General features: G+C 41.7%; 1 protein-coding gene across 7 annotated transcripts in view; it reads left to right on the plus strand.

The window, feature by feature from the left end:
• cacna1ia (calcium voltage-gated channel subunit alpha1 Ia) overlaps positions 1-23095 on the plus strand; it is a 111343-nt gene extending 88248 nt beyond the window's left edge. For 4 of the 7 annotated variants that reach the window (XM_044330721.1, XM_044330722.1, XM_044330719.1 and 1 more), the window contains 10 exons: positions 998-1131; positions 1602-1672; positions 5304-5382; positions 6636-6757; positions 8367-8810; positions 12551-12700; positions 16849-16986; positions 19611-19827; positions 20620-20855; positions 21195-23095. In XM_044330721.1, coding sequence (XP_044186656.1) covers positions 998-1131; positions 1602-1672; positions 5304-5382; positions 6636-6757; positions 8367-8810; positions 12551-12700; positions 16849-16986; positions 19611-19827; positions 20620-20855; positions 21195-21920 — 2317 coding nt within the window. In that variant the 3' untranslated portion in view covers positions 21921-23095. The other 3 variants (XM_044330720.1, XM_044330725.1, XM_044330724.1) reach the window with 3 other exon arrangements.
• The last annotated feature ends 491 nt before the right edge of the window (positions 23096-23586 follow it).

The raw sequence follows: 23586 nt of genomic DNA on the forward strand, positions 1-23586 counted from the left end.
GTGTTAGTAATAAAGGTAACTGATTTTATAAATACGAACAAAGGAAGGTGCCGTCCTCTGTCTAAAAGGACTGCAACCGAGGATGGTGTACCTTCGTTTGCCACTGTGAAAAGGTGAGCGGCATAATCTAGAGAAAACAAAAATGGAAAAAAAAAATAGCCCCACAGTCAGGCAGGTCCTGTGCTGTACTGTAACAATAGAGGAAAACACGTGTTCATGAATGACAGGAAGCAGGTTAATACACTGTCGGCATTGGCATTTTTAAATGAGACTTTGGCAATAATCCTGAAAAAACTGGGTCTTGCTGACCATAAACTGGTCAGTCATTGCGACAACAACAACAACAACAACTCTCATCCCTTCTAACTAAGGTTGAGACTTGTTAACCAGATGTAAACCCGATGGTGTCTGTTATCTGGGATTTGTAGAGATGTGTATTTGATATCCAAAAGATCAGAAGATAAATGATTACTATAAAACTTCCTGAATCAATTACATGAGGCGATTAAGGATAAACATCCCAGGAAACTCACACAAGTAGTATAGTTTCATCTGGACGAAATGCTTGCCCTCAAGTCAGATGTCACAATGATTATGGTGGCTTTAAAGTCATTGATTCCCCACCATATTTATCTGATCTGACAACATCTGTCTTCCATCTGTCCTCAAGCTTTACAAAGAAACAAGCATTTTGCCACACATGGTGGATTTATTAAGGACATTTTGGGCTGGGGCGCTATAGCAAACAGACTTTACTTTATACCATCCTCATATAGTAAAGCTCAGAACATTTCAGGCAGCCCTATCTGCTGGTCTAGTGTATGACTGAAGAGGCAACTTAACGCACAAGTTTATAACTTACTAAGATGTTTGCCTGCATACCTGCCAGTATATTTGTGCCTTTTTTTAAAATTTGCTTTGTGTTTGCATGTGTGGTACAATTCCTTTGTGCACCTTTCTCTGTTACCTGAGCGTGTTTTGTGTTTGCTTGTGCCAGGTGGAACCAGTTGGACCTGGCCATTGTGCTTCTATCAGTGATGGGCATCACCCTGGAGGAGATTGAGATCAGTTCCGCTCTGCCCATCAACCCCACAATCATCAGGATCATGAGAGTACTGAGGATAGCACGAGGTACGCATGCTACACGTGTGTGAAATACACACACACACACACAAAAATACACACATATACTCCGAGTACTGTGCCAACCTCACTTCCTGTAAATCCTTTGAGTAAAATAGAATATTGATTCAGTTTAACTGGAGTGTTAAAATATGCAATAACTGTTGAAATTGTTTAACAACTTTTATTAGCCATTTAGTTGTAGCATAGCAGCTAATGTCTTAATACCCTAATACATTGTGATGTGTACATGTACATGCATGTATGAGTTTGCATGTGTGTCTGTTCAATGGGTGTGTCTCTGTGTGTTACAAGAGGTATAAATTAAGGACTGACCTTTCCAAAGTTTAATGTTTCCCATTTAGTCTGTAATTGAACCTGAGGGATTTCCTCCTAAATGCCCACACTTAAAAACTCTTTTTCCCTCGCTTTCTCTCTCTCTCTCTCTCTCTCTCTCACACACAAACACACTCACGCAGTTCTGAAGCTGCTGAAGATGGCAACAGGAATGAGAGCCCTGTTGGATACGGTGGTCCAAGCCCTGCCTCAGGTACACACACTGTCTCTTCCTCTTTTTTTCCTCACAGACACAAACTCCACACTCCCAGAGAGAGAGGGTTGACCAGTCTCAGTCAATAGCCAGGGTCCCCCCCCCCAAAACACACCCCCTTTACTTTTTCTGTCGGCCTGTAGGCAACTCTAATAGATGACTCATTTATGGCACAGACTGGGAGACTAGCACACACACGCGCACACACATATACACACACACACACACACACACACACACACACACTTTGTCTTGTTTTCACTTTCAGCACTTTCAGCACCATGGAGAGTACCTAGCTTCCCACTGAGACCACAGTGTGCTAGAAACAGTGGGGGCTTCTTAAACCAGTCTGCAGTTCATTTGGTGGTGAAGTGTCCACAAAATCAGATAATTTCTTGTGTCGAAATCATTCCAGTGCACTCAAAGTTCACCTCCCTCACCTTGCTCACTATTCTTACTGAATGGAAGTAGTGTCATTATTGCTTATCTTATGAATTTGAAACAAAAGAGGAGACAACAGAACAAATGTTATGTTATTTATATATAATATTTGTCATTTTTAAATTATGCTGTCTAGCCGATATGTTATTGATGTTATGTTGCGTCATGCCAGCTCTTCATCATCCCAATGTTTACTGAATCAATAACCTTTGCCCAAAGTCCTATTGACCACACACTGATGTTTCCCTCTGCGCGTTAGTTTGAACTCTTTACATTACCTGTGCAAACGTTAAGAAAGACAGTTGTCTAGACAGACAGGTTAGGTGCATTTGTTAACATGTAGGCACGCACACACACATTCACAGACTGACCCATTTGACCATCAAAAAGTAAGATGAAGCAAACAGAGGGAAACAGGTGTTGTGGTGAAAGGAGGGCAGGCAGAGGTGAGGAAGAACAGATTCCTTGTCTTTCTTTTCTATTGATCCCCCTCTCATTAACATTGAGCCCTTTGCTCCACCCCAAGGGCGCAAGGGGAGGTAATTAAAACTAGGGCTAATTAAACAGTTCCAGGAGGTCTCTTTGTGTGTATGGGTGTGTGTGCATACTGAGATACTGAAAGAGTGAGAATGAAAGCGTTATACCTGGTGAGAGATTTAACCTGAGGTGATATTACGCTATATTTCACCGTGAAAATGAAATGGCAGGCTGCCAACGTTTCTTTATTACATCACATAGGGTATTGAGGATAGTATTGACATTTCAACAAAGGTTTCAGGATACAGCTGAACAAAGGAACAGGCAAATACACTGATATTGGTATAAGAGGGCAAGGTGTATGAATAATGCCATCATGGCACACAGGGACAGATGTCTGCTGGATTAATAATTTATAAGATAAAACATGATTTGAATTCTTCACAAGTTCGCAAGCAGTTTATAGATTTAATGGGCAATGACAGGACATGGAGATGTAATGAGGGACTTGCACTTGCACTTAATGGGTAAGTAAGCTTAACAGCTTATTGACATGTTAAGAGAAATGCATTTTCATGACTTGTCTTTACAAAGACACAGTTAGACAAAGTCATTTTACACACCAGCATCCACCATTATCATCTCCTCCCCAACTGATGCAAAATGGCTGCAACACGCCATTCATTAACACTAATAGCCTTTATCATGTTGGCACTAAAGTCGAGCCAGTTGTTGTATCTCTTCCCTGGGAATGGCTGAGAGCGGTCCTGAATAGCCCGCGGCAGATGTGGACACCACATGGACTGCCATTTTTGCTTTAGGAAGGCATCAGAGCAGCCCCCTGTGAAATAGAGTAGTTTGTAATTAGCTTTAAAAATGAATATGATGTTAGTGTTTGTCCTTCTTTTCAAATTAAAATATTAGAATAATAAAGGGGAGAACAGAATCTTTGAATATTTGCGCAAAAATTAGTTTAAACTAAGTGTAAAGCTCATGTTCATCTAGTACAGAGTAAGCCACTGTAATATACTGTACATTTGCGTAGATTACACTATGAAGTCCCTCCTTAAATCATCTTTCTCAAAAGTGCATTTATCCTTATCCTGAACTCCACAAAAATCCAGGCCATTATGAAGCACAGATTGTTAAGCACTCAAGGCAGGATAGCTCTAACATAGATATACTTGAGGCAAGCCCCCCAACAGTCACATCTAGAATTATTACAGCACTCCAAATGAAAGGTTGTACAGCAATTACCTCCATTACTTTTAGTCCAAAGGGACTCACTGTGCTGCATGTAATGGGGCATATTTGTCTCCATCGAAAGTACAAACTGATATTCATTCCCATGGTGTTAAATGAGTGCAGATATATTTTTTCTTTTCTTTGCAGCTCTCTAAGTGTAGGATTGACTAACCAGTCTCATTTATTAGCAAGCCCAGTTATTTTAATCTTCTTTCTGACTCTGATATTTGCCAGCATGAAAATGCAAATAATGACGATTTCTTACTGAGTTCTTGCTGATTACACCAATCAATATCACTGTTGTAGATTTTGAAGGAGGAGAGAAGACAGGTAGTTCTAATAAATATAGTTCTACCTACTGTGTTTTTTTCTTTCCTGGAAATTGTATTGGTTTGAAATCTCATTGTAGTCAATTTAATGCAACCTAAACTCAATACAATCACAATTGTTTGACTTGGCTCCTATTTATCAAGAGCTTTCACTCCAAACAAAGCATTATTATAGAAACTCTCCTTTTCACTTTGATCTTTCTTCTGGGAGTAAACTTTTTTTGCATAGCAGTTCATGTGTAATCTTTTTATAACAAGCTCTGTCATTGTCATAATGTTGATGCACTATATCTGAACTCTGCAAAGTAAACAGCAAATTTCAAGTGTCTTTCCCATGAAAAGCAGGTGGAGTGATTTATAATACGTAGTGTAATTATAGCAGCCATTTGTCAGTGCATTTTCTCATTCCCAGTGGAGCCGTGTTATTAACACAGTGTTAAAGACAGTGAATAGTAGACTGGGTTTGTGTCCCTGTAATGGGATTATATTTAGCCCTGAGCATTTACCATGCAACATCATCGTCACCGTTAAATTGTGGTAAATGAAGGCAGTTTTGTGGTGGAACCGAGCCAACTCTCAAAACCCCAAACTCAAAAATTCACAACAGCATCAGGGGCTCAGAGTCTCAGAGGAAGTTGTGCCATGGTTTGCAGAACTAAGCATGGGGAAGCAGCATGCAAGGAACAATTTCAAGTCCTAGTGGCAAATATTTGATGGTTTTAGCTCCTAAAATTTGAGTATTTGCTTCTTTTTTGTGTTTTATATCATTTTAAGTCAAATAATCATAGGTTTTGGACTGTTGGTCCGACAAAACCAGACATTTCACACATCACCTTGGGCTCTGAGAACTGGTGTTGGGCATTTTTCACAATTTTGTGGATTTTTTATAGGATAAATGATTAATCAGTAAATCAATTGTTAGTTGCAAACTGGAATAATGTTTAAAGATTTTTATCCTGTTCACTAAAACAAAACAGGTGTTGTGCATTAGTATTGAGTCTATAATGAAGCCGGAGCACAAAACCTAGCCACAATCCTGTTTAGAGAGTACTTTGTCATTGCAGATGCTAGAATGCTGTCAAATGCTTTACGACATGTGCATTGTAAGAGGTTTTCCTTTATGTGTTTGTGTGTTGCAGGTGGGTAACCTGGGCCTGCTCTTTATGCTACTGTTTTTCATCTACGCCGCCTTAGGAGTAGAGCTTTTTGGAGAACTTGGTGAGTTCACATAACAGCCAATTGTGATGCTACAAAGATTATATCATGTAAAACTCCATTTTCTTTTCTCTACCTGAGTTCTTAAATAGAAAGGATTTTTAGCAATTCATAAAACAGAATTTGATGTCATTAAGGTACAAATTGAACCTAAAATCAACATTCCATATTTGTTGGTAATTTAGAGTCTCAATACTCAAGAGAACCAAGGCTGTGATATATGATTCTTACAAGTGAGGACTGACACTGACACCAATAGCACTAAAGATAGATATTTATCATTTATTGTGAAATGGCTAAATGGATATTTAAGTCATAACTTCAGCTTTCTGTGGACTCTCAAGTGGGAATAAGCTGTGGAGGAGTATCTAAGTTAATTCAAGGACTTTGAGTTTTGGAAAGACTTTTCTTCAACAGTGGATCGGTCACTCTTTGATCTAGATGCAAACATTTTTGAGAAACTGTGTATTCTATTTCTGGTATGGAACTAAATATGTACCTTTATATACTGTATGTGGTAATGTAAATTAGCTCCTCCAATAGTTGGATTAATCAACATTACCGCATATATGGAAGAGCATATTGTCCAAACATCATCACTCAGAGTTTCCATGCAGGCATTATAGTGCACATAAAAAGCACAAGGACTTGTATTAACTGTTTTAAGAAAATCTCCTTATTTTCTCTCTGTCCTTTATTCCTTTTCATCAGTTCTCTCTCTCCTGCAGTCAGATCCACTCTCCAATGTTCTCATACATAAGCACTGTCCTAAAATATCCACATTGAAGTTGGAAGATCTATCTTCCAAACTGTCACATTTCCTTTTGTGCAGGAGAAAAGGATTAGTGGCAAATGCAAGCGTCGCTTTCTTGAGGCCATTCCAAAGATTATCTTGGGATATAAGCTCAAAGACAAATAGAGTGTTTGGTCACATTGCTACTGATTTGGTAACAGACTGTGCCCACACTGAGTTGTCTTGTTTGGACAGTCATCCAGGCAGCTTAGCAACAGTAACGGTGCATGCTTGCTGCTGTATTTGAGAGCAATGTCTTGACAAGTGCTGAGTGCTGAATAAGTAAGTAACATGTTAATGCTTTCTCTCTCTTTTACATCAATATTTATTTTCTCTTCTTCTTTCGTTATCCCTGCATCCTTTCTCATTTTTCTTCTTTCTCGTGATCTTTTTACCTCTTTCCTCATCCGGGACCCGCGCCGTCCTCTCTCCTTCCATTCACCCAACTTACTTTCATCCTCAGTATGCAATGAAGACTACCCATGTGAGGGTATGAGTCGTCACGCTACTTTTGAGAACTTTGGCATGGCCTTCCTTACGTTGTTTCAAGTCTCCACGGGCGACAACTGGAATGGCATTATGAAGGTACATTCATCTACAGGATACTAATTGCTTCAATAGGAGATCTACTGTGCCAGATGTAATGTATTTAGAGGGTTTCAACCCCATTTTAATTTGCTAACACACAGTGTACATAGCCTTTGCCTTTAGGAAAAGGTGGTCTTAGAGAGATAAACTCTTCCTCTATTTCTTTCATCCATCCTATCTTCCACTCTAATGATACTCACTCAGGAAATGTGCTTGCTCAGCAGCGGGGGTACAGATTTCCTCACTGATGGTCAGGGGAGTGACTGTGCTTCATTGCACACACACACACACACACAACACCGATTCTCCCTGAACACACATCTACTACCACATACAGCTATCACCACTCCTCCGCACACCTAGGCTGCAAGGGGAATAGAGATTACACTGGAGCGTGTTGGGCGTGGGCCATTAAACACACACTGGATGCAGGCAGTGCGGACAGTGGTGGTCCATGAAGTAAGCCAGCGGTCCACAGATGCTACCTCTCAGTGTAAATCTCTGTCATTGCAGCTGTAAAATTACTACCTGGGCTATGAAAGGAGGTAGATCTGCATTGGTTTAAGTAAGAAGCAAGGCAGAGTGGTTATTAGTCATGCGGTGGCGATAGGGAAGAGAGGAAATAATGAGGGAGAGGAACAGTGGGGATAAAAGGACGAACCAGCAAACTGTAATAAGACGAGGGGTGAGAAAATAGAGATTTGGTGGAGAAAAGAACACAAATGTATTAAGAAATAAGATGGAGAGGGAGTGGCAGCAGAAATGGGAGATGTTGTGTGAAGGAGCACAGTGTGTAAATGTCATGCCAGATTAGACAGAAACGACCAGCTTCAGCTTAGAGGGCTAAAATTGTTATGTGTGGTCACAGCCTGGGTGAGATATGTGTACTTCCTCCAGAAAATACTTGTCACTTTGGTTCTGCTCTGACTCAACTCCACTGTAATCATGTTAACCAGAGTGGAAAACCACTAGAATAATGTTCTAGAAGAAGAAGAAAAAAGCCTCTTGTTGTTTCGCATATAAGCAAAAACAATTAAGTGCGTGATGATTATACAAGATGTCAAGAATACAAAGAGTCTTGTTAACATGAGCAAGATTTATTATCAACTAAAATGTTCTTAATAATTGTTTATGCAAATATGTATTTTAATACAGTGGCGGTGTGGCTGTGCTCACAGCATTGTTGGTTGATATTCTGTCTTCTGCTCTGCATATTTGCCACTATTAAATTAAGTGAAATTATGGGTTTTTCTATCGATGTTTAAGCAAAGTAAAATGTTAAACAATTATGTAGGCCTTATGTTTCTCACAATAATTTGGAGTTCAGTGCAAAAACAATATGAAACCACAGCCTCATAAATTACCTCCCTGACTGACTCTCACTCAAAAACTGAATGTTACAAACTTCACAAACATAGTATTTGTTGCACGGCTGCTGTATTGGATTAAAAGTATATGAAGATTATTATTATTCCTGTATCTTCATGAAGATTCATACAAAAACCATTATCTCATCTGTTCTTTCTCTTCAACTGACCCCACCTCCTCTCTTCCTCACCACCCCTGTCCCTACCTCTGTCCTCGTCTTCTGCCTTCATAACACCAGGACACATTGCGGGAGTGCCCACCAGACCATGGCACAGATGTGGACTACGCCTGCAATCCAAGCCTTCAGTTTATCTCGCCCATGTACTTTGTCTCCTTCGTGCTCACCGCCCAGTTCGTGCTCATCAACGTGGTGGTGGCCGTGCTGATGAAGCACCTGGACGACTCCAACAAGGAGGCCGCAGAGGAGGCGGAGATGGATGCAGAAATTGAGCTGGAGCTGGCCCAGGGCACCCTCTGTTGCATGGGCGCCCCCAGCTGCGGGGGTGGGGGGGGTGAGAAAGGACTAGTGGCAGCTGCATCGGGACCCGGATGCGCAGCGGGGGGAAAGGAAAGAGGAGGCGTAAGAGGAGAGAGGGGAGAAAGAGTGAGGAGGATGCGACACGCAGAAGCCACCGCGCACCCTGGAGCGTACAATTCCCAGACCCTGTACTCACCAGCACAAGTGAGTGTGTATATTTCTGTGTGTGCGGTGTGTATTCGCATGTTTGTTTGCTGATAGAGTGAAAGGCCAATTTTGTGTGTTTATGGGCGAGTGTGTGTGGGTAGGTGCGTGTGTGTGTGCGTTCGTGTTTGTCTGCTTTTAAGTACGGATGTCTCGAGACAATCTGCAGATTGGGGCTGATCGGGATACTTTATCATTATATTCAAACATCTTCATTCAGATCCTTTTCTGATCCTATAGAAAGTTCTATATGAATTGTTTTTCTTTAAAACATTGGAACCATTGTCTAATGCAGCGCTTAATGGACGAGTAAACCACAGAACGACATCAACAGCAGCAGTTTCTGTTAATAAAACGACAGCGTGTGCCAGCGAGTGATTCGATAAATAATGAATGAATAGATAAATAAATACATGTTTGCTTTGCTTGTATTTCGGCTTCAATTTCCTGGCGCATGCTGTCGGTTGGAAACCGCATTTGAACTTAAGTATTTTGTTCACAATCCAACCTTCCGGCAGTGTCCACAGTGACGCTCCTCTCTCAAAGGACATTATTCAAAACACTACAGGGCGCTATACAACATAGTATGAAATAATGGGAAGCGTGATGCAGAGCAATTCAGCTGTCAAACATATCTTTTTGCTTCAATGGTTGCTTTAATACTTTTTATACAGACCTACATTAGGTTTCATGGCATACTGCAGCTGTATTAAGTGGGAAAATCTAAATTCCAGTATGAGAAAATGCTAAATAATAATGATCGGGATATGGGGTAAAAAAAAAAAAAAACAGAATAGAGACATCCCTACTTAAGTATTCTAAGTATTCTTTTCTGTGTTTCTGGCTGCCTGTGAGTTTGCTTCTCTTAACACAGTATCACTGCATTAGTTCCTGCAGAGAAAATTACATATTTGATGCACAAGCTGGAAGAATACAAAAGAGGTAAACAATATGGCAGTGATTTTCTGCATAGTATTTGAATGGTGCTGACATGGAAGAGAGTAGAGAGTCATTGCTTTATTTCTTTTTTTGTGTGTGTGAAATTGACTGGCAGCCATAATGCATGATTACGCTCAGTCATTTTACCAATCTCTTTGTGAAATCCGTTTGAACTTCCTTTTCTTTTGCAGTTTTTGTGAGAGGGAAGGGAAGGCAAGGATGGTTAAAAATTTAGAGGAATAGAGGGTAGAAAAAGAACAGACAGATAAAAAGGAAAGAGAGAAAGAGGAATTGTGTTAATTTGAAGGAAAACACATTGGGATGGAATTAAAGGCACTTTACAAAATGAAACTAAACTACTAAAGTGATGTTAGGCAGGTGAAAGTCAGGGTTAGGCCATATATAGTTTCATTTTACCTTTTGGAACTATGTTTTTATCCTACACTGTAGTCATAGCAACTGATGTTGTCAGGGAGGAGAGATGCGCAGTTTAATCTCTTTCTCAATTAAGCTTTTTTTCATTTAAATTTTATTATCCTTTCAGTAACTCACATGAGACTACACAAGTATGCAGACGGACGTGCGCAGGTTACATTTCTGAAATGATAATTTCACAGCCTACATCTGTGTGTGTGAGTAGACGGTCTCTCGTTTTTTACTCACAAGCCTGACAGCAGTAGACACAAGCTTTCATTATGAAATTGTTAATAAAAGTCTGAGATATCGACGCGGAAATACACATAAAGATGACTCATCGGCTGCCGTAAGGAGTTTCACCTTTGCGGAGCTAAACTTGGCCACATAGAGCCATTTTTAGCTCAGTGTTGGCTGACAGAGGAACTTAACGCAGACCAGGGAGAACACACTGGCAGCATCCTCCCCCTCTCTCTTTCGCTCTCTCTATCTTGATCTTCCTCTCATTCTCTGTCTCTCAAGTGATGCAATAAGGGATCTGGCAGACGGATGCAATTTATAGCCAGAGTTTGAGTGTGTGTGTGTGGGCAAAAGGCTCAAATGAGGAAATGTACACACCTAAATATTGTGACATTTTATGCTGCGGTGCTTCAGAATTTTGTAAATATCTACAAATTGCCATAATATTAATGGCCATAATATTTATATATATATACTCAATTATTGTTAATAGACTGGATGAGATTTGATGATCTACTTAATTAAAGAAAGATTGTAGCTACTATATTATTTGCCATATTACGCTCATCGTTTTTGACTGTATGGTGAAACAGTAATATATTGCACAGGCTCTAAAGGAGACTCTGTAGGAAGTGGACACACACACACAGCGGGAGAGAGAGTAAGGGAAAAAGAGAGGAGAGATAATAGCTGAGCCAGTGACAGTCAGATAGAGGCAGTAATTAATTTTAGCTCTCTCCTCTCTCTCTCAACTTCCATTCCCTGTAGACGGGCCCTATTGTTGTCCACTAATACAGTTATTAATGGAGGCCAGCACATAGGCCACCACAGTCAATCAAACATTATTTTTTATATCAAGCTCTCCACCTACACAGAATTGACTATCTTGGGACTGTCTGTGAGAGTGTGTGGGAGAGAAAAGAGAGAAAGAGTGTGTGTGTGTTTTTTTTTATACATGCATGTATTAAAAGAGCTGGATATGGAAGAGTCAGCCGTGTTGCCAGTTTGTCTTTGTGCCAAAATGTGGCACTGCAACAAACTTCCATGTTTCATAAAGCAGTATGATTTGGGTATATTCATAGTGCCGGGAGTACAGTAACCTGTCTTTTGAATTCGTAACTCCCTCATTTTCAAAACATGAGCCACGATTGATTGTAATATAACAGTATGAGTCAGAAATGTGTGTTTGCATAACACATCTAAGTATAGACCTATAAGCGGTGTTGTAGAAATGTGTTATGGAAATAGACTTGTGTGGGGATTGAAGAGGAGTGACCTTGTTTCACAGTATCTTTTGGGATACATCTGCTGATGTAATACAGTTATTTTGGCTGTTATGAATGTGCTACAGGCACAATACATTCAATTCATTGTGAAATACAGTGCCCTGCCAAGAAACACAGAAATTGTTTTTAAAGTAGTTTCCTTTTTCTGTCAGTAATTTCCTTTTTCTGCCAGATTAGTTTCTGGGAAAAACCAATCTGGCAGATGAGATTCAAGCAAGGAGGGATCATTTAAGTTGCAAAAAGACCCCGGACTGATTTAGTCTAAATTGCTTTAAACCTAATAATACCCAGATCACAAAGCAAACGCTTAAATCTTAAATTGTTTCAACAAGGTATTGAACAGCCTAATTGAGCAGATATATCAAATGTAATTGCACCACTCTCAGTGCTCAAGGCTTTGATAGTAAAATTATGTGTGACTTGGCTAATGAGAGTTTGGAGTCATTTTATTGAGGACCCTTTTTCTGAAAAAGAAGAGTGTTTAGGTCTGAAAGACAACAAAGTTTGAGAGGGGGATTTGTTCTGGTTTATGTGTTCTTGATCTCTGACACAGAGAAAGTGTTGAAGATGCTTTTTTTAAAAAAATTTTTTAGAATTTTAGAAACTAAGGCTTACATAATGTGAAATATAAATGTGTGTGAGTGCGCGCATTTGTGTGTAAGTCCATAAAGTGTTAAAGCCTACCTGCGTGTCCACACGGGCATTTTTATAACCCTTACGATGATGTATGCATTTCCCTGCGTGTTCTTTGTCCTCGCATGTCGGCATGTGCACATGTTTGCGCCTGCGTGCAATACTGGTCTGCCGGCCTGCGTCCCGTGTGTATGTGTCCGTGTGTGTATGTGTGTGTATGTGTTCCAGGAGAGCCAGTGGTTGGACAGCGTCTCTCTCCTGATCAAGGATACGTTAGAGGGGGAGATGCTGATGATCGACAACCTCTCCGGTTCTGTCTTCCACCACTACTCCTCTCCTCCACCTATCTGCAAAGACTGCAAGGGCCACCCACAAGAGGTACCACCCTGAACACACATGAGCACACATGCAGTACACACTCACACACACACACACACACACACACACACACACACACACACACACACACACACAGTGAGGGACCTTTAGTAATCCCAGATATTAAATTCATCCTTGTGGTTTAAATTTACAAAAGAAAGAGAAGCACAGGCATCCATTTTTGGTTAAACATACATATCAAACACCCCTAGAATCTCCCCTCCTAATCACACAGAGTATTTCACTAGTATTGATCAATTTAGTGACCGTGTACCTTAGATTTGGCCACTTCTATGACCCTTTCAGCAACATTATTTTAAAAATAAATTGCCTGGCAACAAATCTCGTGATTTTTTTGGAAAAATATTTTACTTTCTCTTGAAGAGAGCCACAGGTGAATCTGCGGTCTTCCTTGATCACTGTTGCTGTAGCTCTCTGTGTTGACAGCTGCGTTCAGTGAGTCAGAGAGAGCAGCATGTTCAGTCAACCATACGACAGCCAGACTGAAATGTAAACTAATTGCAGAGTATCCATAATGCATTTAAAAAATTCATAGTTTATTTGCTGTGGTCAGTGCCTCTTACCAATGGCTCTGCCCATGAATCATGTATGTGTTTATACACATTATTCGTCAGCTTTGTAGTACTGCAATACATTTTTTACGTTTTTAAATAAGTGAGTGACCGCTAGTCAGTTATTACTTTGCAGAAAACAGTAAATAGTAAAACTCACACACACACACACACACACACACACACACACACACGCTCATTTGCAGGACACACACATTCAGCACAAAGGCACGCACACACTCTCAACCATTATGTTTGGGACCAGATTGCATGCATGAAGATTTGCAACAGGAACATGCATTTGCACGTACGCTCAGGGATATACACACACAGAGGGCTTCATTCATCACACAAAGTAGTGTGAATGGAAAGTGTCGTTGCTTTATAAAGCACGTCAACTGCTGTATGTGCTACCATGTTACGGTTTAATAGGGAATTTCAGCCCATAATTAAACCCAGTAGCAGCACAAAATAATATCAACTTTCCATATGTGCAGAAATGTGGATTAATGAGGCCCGTTGCATGCAGACACACATGCAGCTACTCCTGATATGCATGCATGCACGCACCAACACTCTCCTTTACTTGTGCTTGTATTTGGAGGTATTTTGTACACAAGAAATCCTGCTTAAAGGCATACTATGCAGAATTTGTCGGTTGGTGTTTGTAAACACACAGCATTCAAAGTCGGTCCCTCCTCCCCGGCTCAACCAGAGTGAGCTGAGAGCAGAGAAAGAGAAGCAATGGTCGAGCAAGCTAGAGACTGAATGAAGAGAGCGAGCAGCGCTGGCAAGAACAAAGCTGTGAATCAGATAAATAAAACGTTATCTTCTGATTGGTTTACAGCGGTCACGTCCTAAAGCGCAAATAAACACACGCACATCTCCACACAACCCTACGGGAAGGTGCCGCATTGCTGGATTTTGTGTGAATGCAGAGCTTCATCCTGTCCGCTGTGGCCTCTCTGCTCTGCGTGTGTGTCGCTCAGTCCCGCCCTCGGTCAAGCAGACCTGCAGCTCTTTATACATCCATGACACAGAGACAGAGCAGAGCGGAGCAGAGGAGAGAGACGGAGACAGCGATGTAACCTGGTCGATACGCCATGAGTCCCGACCTCACCCCCTGCGTGCTGTTATTGGCTGGGAGCTACACACCCGCTACCTAAAGGTTGACGCCCAGAAACATCCCAAACACAGCAAAACAATACGAAAATAAGAAAATACAGGCAGAGGGCAGAGTCTCTGTAGATACATACTCCGCCACACACTTCTGGTGGGTCTTAAGTGATGATTGAGAGGGATTATTTTTGTATGAGTCTATACATTGTTTTTTTTTGTTTTGTTTTTTTTAGGAAAATCCTGCATAGTATACCTTTAAAACACACACTCACAAACATACTGTCCTGTGCCAGTGTTGTTCATCACAGTGACAAAGTGCAGCGGGTCAGCTCAGAAGAAGCAATAACTGGGCTCTACACCTCCTCACCTGTCAGTCCTGCTTTCTGCCTGTCTGCAGATGCTGTCAAACCATCAATCTTTCCTCCCTCTTTTACATGCTCCCTCTTTCCCTCTGTCCCTCCAGTCTTCTAACTATTCCTCTATCTATGTCTGATTTATTGTATCTGATCTGATCTCCTTCAATTTCCCATGTTCTTTAACCATTAGACCTGTATACTGTGTGTGTTTGTGTGTGTTTGTGTGTGTGTGTGTGTGTGTGTGTGTGGCATTTTCAGACAGTCTGTCATTGCTGAGAGTTATGTACAATGTTATTGTGTTAAAGGGGACACAAAGGAGCAGCGGGACACCTGGGTGCAGTGTGTCTGACAGCGGGAATATTCATCTGCCTAATAAGGAGTTGGGATCATCCACAGCTTGAAACTGACTCCAGTTGAGTCTGCAGGGAACAGTTCAATGGAGCAGTGAAGGCCTTTGCCATTCATTCAGTTGCTAGCATAAACAGGCACTCCTCGAGGGTATATGTACGTTCCACAACATTATTTCTCTTGACACTATTTTTGGAAAGGCACCATCATGGGAAGCGAGTTTTGGAAGCTTCTTTGAAAGCATAGTTCTGCAAGCTACGCAGGGCAAAGCTCTACCAGTGATGATGTGAATGGACTCTGATGCATAGTAATACATCAGCATACTCCAACAAATAAATACTTCCAAGAGGTCTGAGAGGAGAATTAAGTAGCAGAATTATACAGTTGCTGAGCTGTGTACAGTAGATGCTGTATACTGTGCTTGCACATTTAATGGGCAAGAAAAAATTGCTTCTTGGATGCAACTGACACAAACATTAACATGCAAAAATACTTGTCATACAAGTCAGTTAAAGTACCTATGTGTGGGATTTGAACATGTCTGACTTCAGTTACTGTGGCAGACAGCACGAAGGAGGAGCAAGAGCTGAACCTGTCTTTGCACTTGTATGTGTTGTGGAAAATTATCATCTGACTGCCCAAATGACTACTGGTGCACTTGGATTGTTAACATCCTGTGTTTAGCATAAATGATATTGCATACCATGAGTCATGCAATGTGGCCATGAGATATTAGTCATGCTTATTTTCTTGCTCAGTCACACTCATTGCTTCCCAGCGGCGCTGAATAAAGCGATGCCTTGCCTCAGCGCTCTCAGGCTGTGGTGGACACTTTGAATTGCTTCTAGTCCCCTCTTTTGTTAGTGAAACCTTCGATATCTCTGCAGTTACCTTGGAAGCAACTGTGTGGCTGTATTCCATTGTGCCTTTTTCATTGTCCCATAGCCAAGAATAGAGGAAGAGGAAGGCTGTAGTTTCCATTACATGCCGATAAATGTACCGAACGATGAATTGCAGGGGCCTTTTTGAAGCTATATACAACCCACCTCTGAGACACAGTCTGCAGATATGCTATTGTTACACAGTAGCATTAGTGACTGCCGATATATGGAGATAAGACTGAAAAAGTGTTCCTTTAAATTAATGAGTTCCCTTGCTGTGCTTCTGCATTGCTTCCTTTCCTCGCTTCATCCCACCTTTCTCTCTCTCTCTCTCTCTCTCTCTCTCTCCTTGAGGGCCTTGGCAACGCTAATTTACTGCTGCATATCAGTCATGAATCTTTCTCTTTGAACCTATTTGTCTTTCTCATCAATGGTTACATGTTAATATATCGCTAACAGGCCTCACACTGTTGATTTGGAGTATTTTGATGATGACAAAGCAAGGTCATTACATCTTGAAATCTCTCACCCTGCTCCCTTTACAGACAGGTGCCTCGGCATTATGGCCACTTTGAATTGTCAACATCTGGTGAAGCATATCGAAGCTTTGTGGGGGGTTTTACCTATTTTGTGTGGCTCATATTGGATAAGAGATACTGTATAAACAAAGAAACCATGAGCATCATCTTGTTGCTGATCCTTTATAAATATCTATGTACACCAAGATGTTGTTGTGAACCATAGAATAAATCATGCAGCACCGGTGAGATCATGCTCTACTAATTTATCTGCATTCCAGGAAGTTTAAAACAGTTGCTGTTCCTACTCCCTTTCTTTCTGAGACATGAATAACTGAGGTAAATTCCTTGCAGCAGATCAGGATGGCAGAGATTGAGCAGGCATCGCTGAAGTCAGAGCAACTCTCAGACAAGTCCTCATCCCCTGCCCTGCCAGATGACCTCAGCCTGGATGAACATACTGCCTACCAGCTGCTGGCACGAGAGGGCAAGGTTGGTGTGCAGAGTGAGGTGGGAAGGGGAATTAAGATTTACACTTCTGAAAAAAAGAAAAAAAATCTTGAAGGCCTTGAAAAAGAGAACAAAGGTGCATACATACTGTATTCCTCATCCCAAAGATAACTAAAATGAAAGACAGTCTATTGAAATTAAAATCTTGACATTTTCACTGTGACGCTATAGTTGAGGTAAATACTAACATGCTCACAATGATAATGCTACCATGTAAATGTTTAGCAGGTGTAAAGTTTACCAGGTTCACCTTGTTGGTTTAATATGTTGTTGGTTTTAATCAGCTGAGGCTGATGGAAATTTCATGAGTTTTACTAAAGTATTTTGACCAGATGATGGTGCTTGATGAAAAGTCAGAAAATCATGCAAGATATTACAGTTCATACTTTGGGTACCATGAACACTTGTACCAAATTTCATAGCAATCCATCCGATAGTCGTCGAGATATTTCATTAAACTAAAAAGTTAACCTCATGGTGGCGCTAGAGAAAAAGTCAAGGAATTACCAAAGTCATTAGAATACATCACCAAACCATGAATTTCTGCACCAAACCTAGTGGCACTAGAATAAAAGCTAGAAGATCAGTAGTAAGCTGTAACGTTGACCATGTATCCTCTGGGGACATTGAATATCTGTTGCAAATTTCATGGCAATCCATCTCATATTTATCAATATATTTTATTCTGAACCACAAAACCTCATGGTGATGTGAGAGTAAAAGTCAGTGAATCATGCACGATTTTTCATAGTAATCCATCAGATAGTTGTCTGGACCAAAGTGGTTGACTGCCACCCCTAGAGCCATGCCACCAGCATGGCTCTAGGGGTGGCAGTGGTCTCACAGAAAACATCCTAATAAAATGATCATCTGTGAATAATTATAACAGAAAACCTACTAACACTGAGTGTCGCACTCTGAGTGCTTATGTGTATGCGTGTGTGTGTGTGTGACCGAGAGATGGGGAATGAGGACCTGCTTTACCTGCTTATCATCTTTACACAGAATTATAAACCAGAGCAGCTCCTGCTCCATGCCATTATAAATTACCTGTCAAAAAAACAGCTTTAGAGAAAGAAAATGATGCAGTGACCACAACAGCACCACAGATTCAAAGTGATTAACTTCTAGTTTGGCCACTACTTTGTACTTGACATACACAGTGTGCCGGCAGTTTGTCCTGCTTCCCCAAGAGGGTAAACACAAACAATGGCAGAGGCTCACTGATGGTTTTTTATAATCATTCCAGGAAACAAAAAACAAAAGATCATTATAAAATCTTTTTCATGGGTATACTATGCTATAGGCTCTCTTATGATATACAGATATAAACTTTAGGTTCTAAAGACGCCTTTATCTCTTTCTTTCTGTGTGTCAGCAGTAACTATCTCGTATTTGAAGTATCCACAGTCTCAGTCTACCACAGACCTTCTCATGAATAAATCTCTCCACCAGGCTCCCCCTAGTTGCTATCCCGTGTGGCTCTCATGCCTCCCTCTCCTGCATCTCCTCTTCCCCTTTCGACTTTATCTTTCGTGGTTCTCCTTTCTCACTGTTAGTCCTCTGGTAATTGCACACCTTCTCTGCACCTCCCTCTAGCCCCTCTATCTCCATCCCTTATCGTCCATGCTTCCTAGATATCCTCCTCTGTAATGGGGTAATGCTCCTTGGTTCTGGATAGCCAGATAAGCCTGCAATCACCAAGCATGGCTGTGAACCACTGCTCATTAGAGGATGGGAAAAAGAAAGAGAAAGAGGGGAAGACGGAAGGTGAGAAAGGATCTAAGGTTAGGGATTTTATTTGTCAAGCATTGTTTGGTGTGTCTGTGTCTGTGTATGCGTGTGAGTGAGAGTGGCATTTAGTATGTGTGCCAAGGCTGTTTGAGGTTTGTATGGGTGTGGGTGGCTGGCTATTTGAATGGGGGCTGTTCAGGGGCTAGGACTGAATGACTCAGTGGGACAATACACTAATGAAAGCACAAAAGCGTACCCACACTCACACACAAGTGTGCGCGAGCATGCACAAATGATTCTGCAGTCCCTACATGATGGTAATTAAAATGTACAAGGTAGGAGCTTACAAAGCTGAACTCCTGCCTTAATCTGCTTCCAGCTGTTGCAGCCATCACGCACACTCCCAAATTTATAACCAAACATTTATTGTTACGATACATAACATTAACATGACAATAACAGGCTCTTTCGGGCTCATAATCAGTCCTCACACCTTCACTAGCACTGAAATGAAAAGCCTGAGGAATGATGTGAGTCAGAGGCCATGTTTAATATCTGCAGGATGCCTGCAGGGCTGCTTTTTTCTGTACTCACTTTCTATCAACCTTGGTCTCAACCTGGAATTATCACTTTACAATATACAATGCTAATATAAACTTAATTGTGTCCCTTTGCAGAAGAAATAAGAGGTTAAGGCTAAATTTTAAGCTATTTTCAGCACATAATTCATCTATTTATTTAATATATTCAACCTTTCCCTTTTCCCTTTTTTGAATTAAGTTTTGGAAAAATCCACACACTTGATTAATATATCCTGGGGATTTATTGGAAAAGACTTTCTCTTCAATCTCAGATCATCTTTTCTCTTCCAGGGAAGGTGCAGCAGCGACTCCCACAGCTCCGAGGAAGCTGCAGGTGGAGGAGGTCGTGTAGGAATCCACCAGACTCAGACCGTAGTGCAGAGCCAGGTGCAGGGGTTCGGCCAGCTGTGCAGGGCCCTTAGCAATGGTGTTGAGAGGGAGACAGCACTACAGGAGATGGAGATGCAAACAAACCAACCAAATATGTGCTCACCTCAGTGCAGCCCTGGTGAGTACAAAGTGTATCTGCTGCACTAGCAGGAGGATTATCAAAGGAACGTATAACTGAAGTATAGATTCAAATGTATGCTTACACCAGCAAACGAGTTCAACTCTAATTGGATTTTTCGCAGTGGCTTGTGGTTCACATTTTATGCCAAATCAAGTGGTTCATGGACAAGATAAGGTATGGTTTTATTAAACAAGAGTAAGAACTTTCCAACATAAATATTATATATATAAAATACTGTATATTATGTTCACTAAAACAGGATTTACCGAATGACACAGTAAATCCTGCTGAATTTTTTTGCCCTTACTTTCTATCAGCCTTCGTCTCAGCATGGAATTATGACTTTACAATGTACAATGCTAATCCTAAACTTAATTGTGCCCCTTTGCAAAAATAAGAGGTTAAGGCTATTTTTAAGCACATAATTCATTTATTTAATGAATATATTAAACCTTTCCCATTTTTTAAAATAAAAAAAAATCCACACACTTACCTGAATAATGTATAATGTCTCTGTGTAGACTGGGTTTGGGATTCACTCATGACATCCACCAACAAGTCTTGTGCTTGGCCTGCTGCCATAATAGCCTATTTATCTGTTGTTATTGCTAAAGATAAATATAAAGAGATATATAAATATACCCCTCCAGTATAGCTGGATCAACATACTGTACATCACTCAGATGGAAAAAAGATCCCCCTCAAGCAAAAGATATTCACTAGAGAAGTGTAAACAGTACATGGATTGATAGAAATGGTGTATTCCCATGAGTGTATTCCGTCCTCAAGGTGGCGTTTCCAGCTGCAGCAACAAGGAAAGAAACAGAGAAGGAGAAGGAGGTGCCAGTGGCATCTCTCCTCTCTTCCATCTGCCTGCAGACTTCTTCCACCCTGCAGGAACAGCCATCCCAGCACCTCCCCGCAGTAGGAGCCTGAGGTTATCAAGGGGCCTCAGGCTGACCTCCCCAGCCTCCTGGGCTTCGCTCCGCTCGCCGGGAGCCCATAGCAAGATGCTCTGTACAAAGGTAGGTTAGATGATACTAGAAGTGGGCACAACAAAAAGATAATTGAGGTTTTATTGAGTCATTAGATTGATATTAACGATGATGCAGGAGAGGACATTTCATTTTTGTGCTCATCTAGATGAGAAATTGCCTGTGGATTGGTCGCTGACAAGAGATGATGATATATGATCTTAATATTATGAAGCTGGTTTGTAACCAGCATTTAAGACGCAATAAAAAATGGAAGTGGTGTGTCAGTGCAATCAAAACAACAGATATTACATGATCTTAAATGTTACATTTCTAATGAGGGTTGGATTCATGTGATGAGAGTTCTTTCTCCTTTCCATGTGTCATCAGTACCCATCCCACAGTGACTCATCTCTTGCTACGGGCAGCTCTGAGGGCAGCCTCCAGACCACCCTGGAAGAAGGATTGAGCTTCAGCGTTTCTCCACCACAGAACTTGGAGTTGCCAACAGCTCCCTTACCACTTGTGTGCCCACTCCCGCTGCCGGAAGACAGCACCACCATCTCTTCCCCAATCCAGACCCTGAGACCGAGGCCGAGCCCCTCATCGGCTTTAACCCTCCAGGCCACTAGGGGTCACCAGCGGAGCCAGAGCAGCGGGCGAGGTAGCACCAGCCCAGGCTACACCCGTGATGACTCAATTGACCCTTCAGATGAGGATCTGGGCATCGGCATTGGATCATCAATTGGTGGTTGTGGCTCCAGCCAAGCGGGCAACAGTGAACACTTGTCAGAGACACTGAGCAGCTTGTCGCTGACATCACTGCTGTCGCCCAGCTCCCTGGTGTATCCCGGAGGAGCAGTGAAGAAGTGCAATAGCACAGGCAGCCTGGACCAAGGGGGGATGCTGCTGTCATCCCGGGGAAGGGAGGGCCGCAGGGAGATTCTGGGCCTGGAGCTTATGGACCCCCAAGGTTTCTTGGCCAACCCCTGGACAGGGGTATTAGCTGAGACAAGAAGAGGAGATGGAAGAGGGGACATAGGTGATGGAGAGCACGGGTTCAAAGGGAAGAGCTCAAGCCAAACAACAGTGGGGCCTTGTCGGAAAAACAGATGAAACCTACCTAACTCTTTCTTTGTGTCTCCATTCCTTGGATCTAAACCCATTGCTGTCCCTTGCACTCTCTCTGCTCCCATCAATGAGAGAGAGGCTTGATGACACATGATGTCCTGTATTCCAAACCCTCATCTTGCCCTGTCAACCCCTCTCTATACATTTGTGACAAGCCCATTTCCTATTTTGTGCTACCTGGGGGAGTGGTCTTGGTTATGGTCTCCTGGTGAGGATGTACAGTAGCCTGCAGAGTTAAGGCCCAAGGGCTGAAGATAGGCCCTTATACACCTCTTGGGGGTTGTACCTGTAGAGGAGGCCATGGAAGGCTCTGCTCACATTGGGAGACCAGGAGGCCCTCTCATATCAGAGTTAAGTTAGGAGCAGAGACAAAAGAGCTTAAACTCACAGACACAAGTCTTGTTGTTGCTCTGCTGTTGTTTCCTTTTCTCCATGTCGGCGAGGTTGAAAAATGCAAAAATAGAAGTGTCCAAACTGAAATAGCTATCCATGCCAACCGAGACCGTTTTGATTTGTGTATGTCTGTGAGGCAGTGCAACAAGTAAGTGGGAGGAGGCCCAGAGATGGCAGAATATATCAAGGCGGAAGGAAGGCTGGAGAAGGAGAAGTCAGGTCATTTGTTTGGCTGGGAAAGCAGAAAGCGGATATAATGTCCATCTGTTCTGGCAGACGGAAACAACAGGTCCTACTCACTCTGGCGCAGGACCTTCTGCTGAGATCAGAGTAAAATGCGAGGTGGAGGAGAGTTCAAGAGTGTGTGCTCGTAGTGTGTGTTTGTGTGTGAGAGCACTGCCTCAGGTATCCAAGGCATGAATTAAATCATTCTCATCACTTCACCATACCTCTGTATTTTCGAGAGAGGAGATAAGTATTGACTGATCAAAGCTTTGTGCCTCTGTCAACTCGGTCTTGAGTGGCGGCGGAAAATGAAAAGAAATTGACGGATTGCAGAGGTATAACCTTGCATGGAGTGATTCGTGAAATTGGTTTATTTTTCTCTCTATCTCCAGCATCTCTCACTCACTCAAACTTGAAGAAAAATGAGTATGAAAGAGAGCTAGGTCGGATGGACTTTACAACCCCCCCCCCACCATCTGAAGAAACAATGATGCACGTTTGTGGCAGCCTTGTGTGCACCAAAAAAAAAAAAATGGTTCACAGCTACATAACAAAGCGAGACTTCAAGCACACTCCTTTTTGACACCACTTCCTCTCACCAAGGATTTGAGATGAACGGACAAAACCACAAAGGTTTGCGAGGGACCTCGACTGCATGATGGAATTGCATTTAACCAAGATTTTTATCTATATACAGAGTGTATCAAGATGTCAATGTCGGGTGATAACCATGTGATTTCTATTCCACTATTTTTGTAGAAAAGAGAATAGGCACGTGCAAGTGTTGCCGTTACTTTGTTCCTATTTCATTTAAACCCATACAATCTCTTTGACTTGTTGTCTAGGACTTTTTGTCTGCCAGTGGCTTCCAGTTTTATAACATTTTTTAAGGTGTGGACAGTGTATAAAACAACAAAGCAAAAAATTTCAAACAAACTTTGTGCGCTGAAGTGATTGTTCCCTCCAGCACATTTCTCTTTGGGAACACTGGTTCCTCTTGGATTTTTTTTTTTTTTTTTTTTTTTTTTCCACA

Source organism: Thunnus albacares, chromosome 17, assembly GCF_914725855.1.
Source record: "Thunnus albacares chromosome 17, fThuAlb1.1, whole genome shotgun sequence".
Taxonomy (NCBI): domain Eukaryota; kingdom Metazoa; phylum Chordata; class Actinopteri; order Scombriformes; family Scombridae; genus Thunnus; species Thunnus albacares.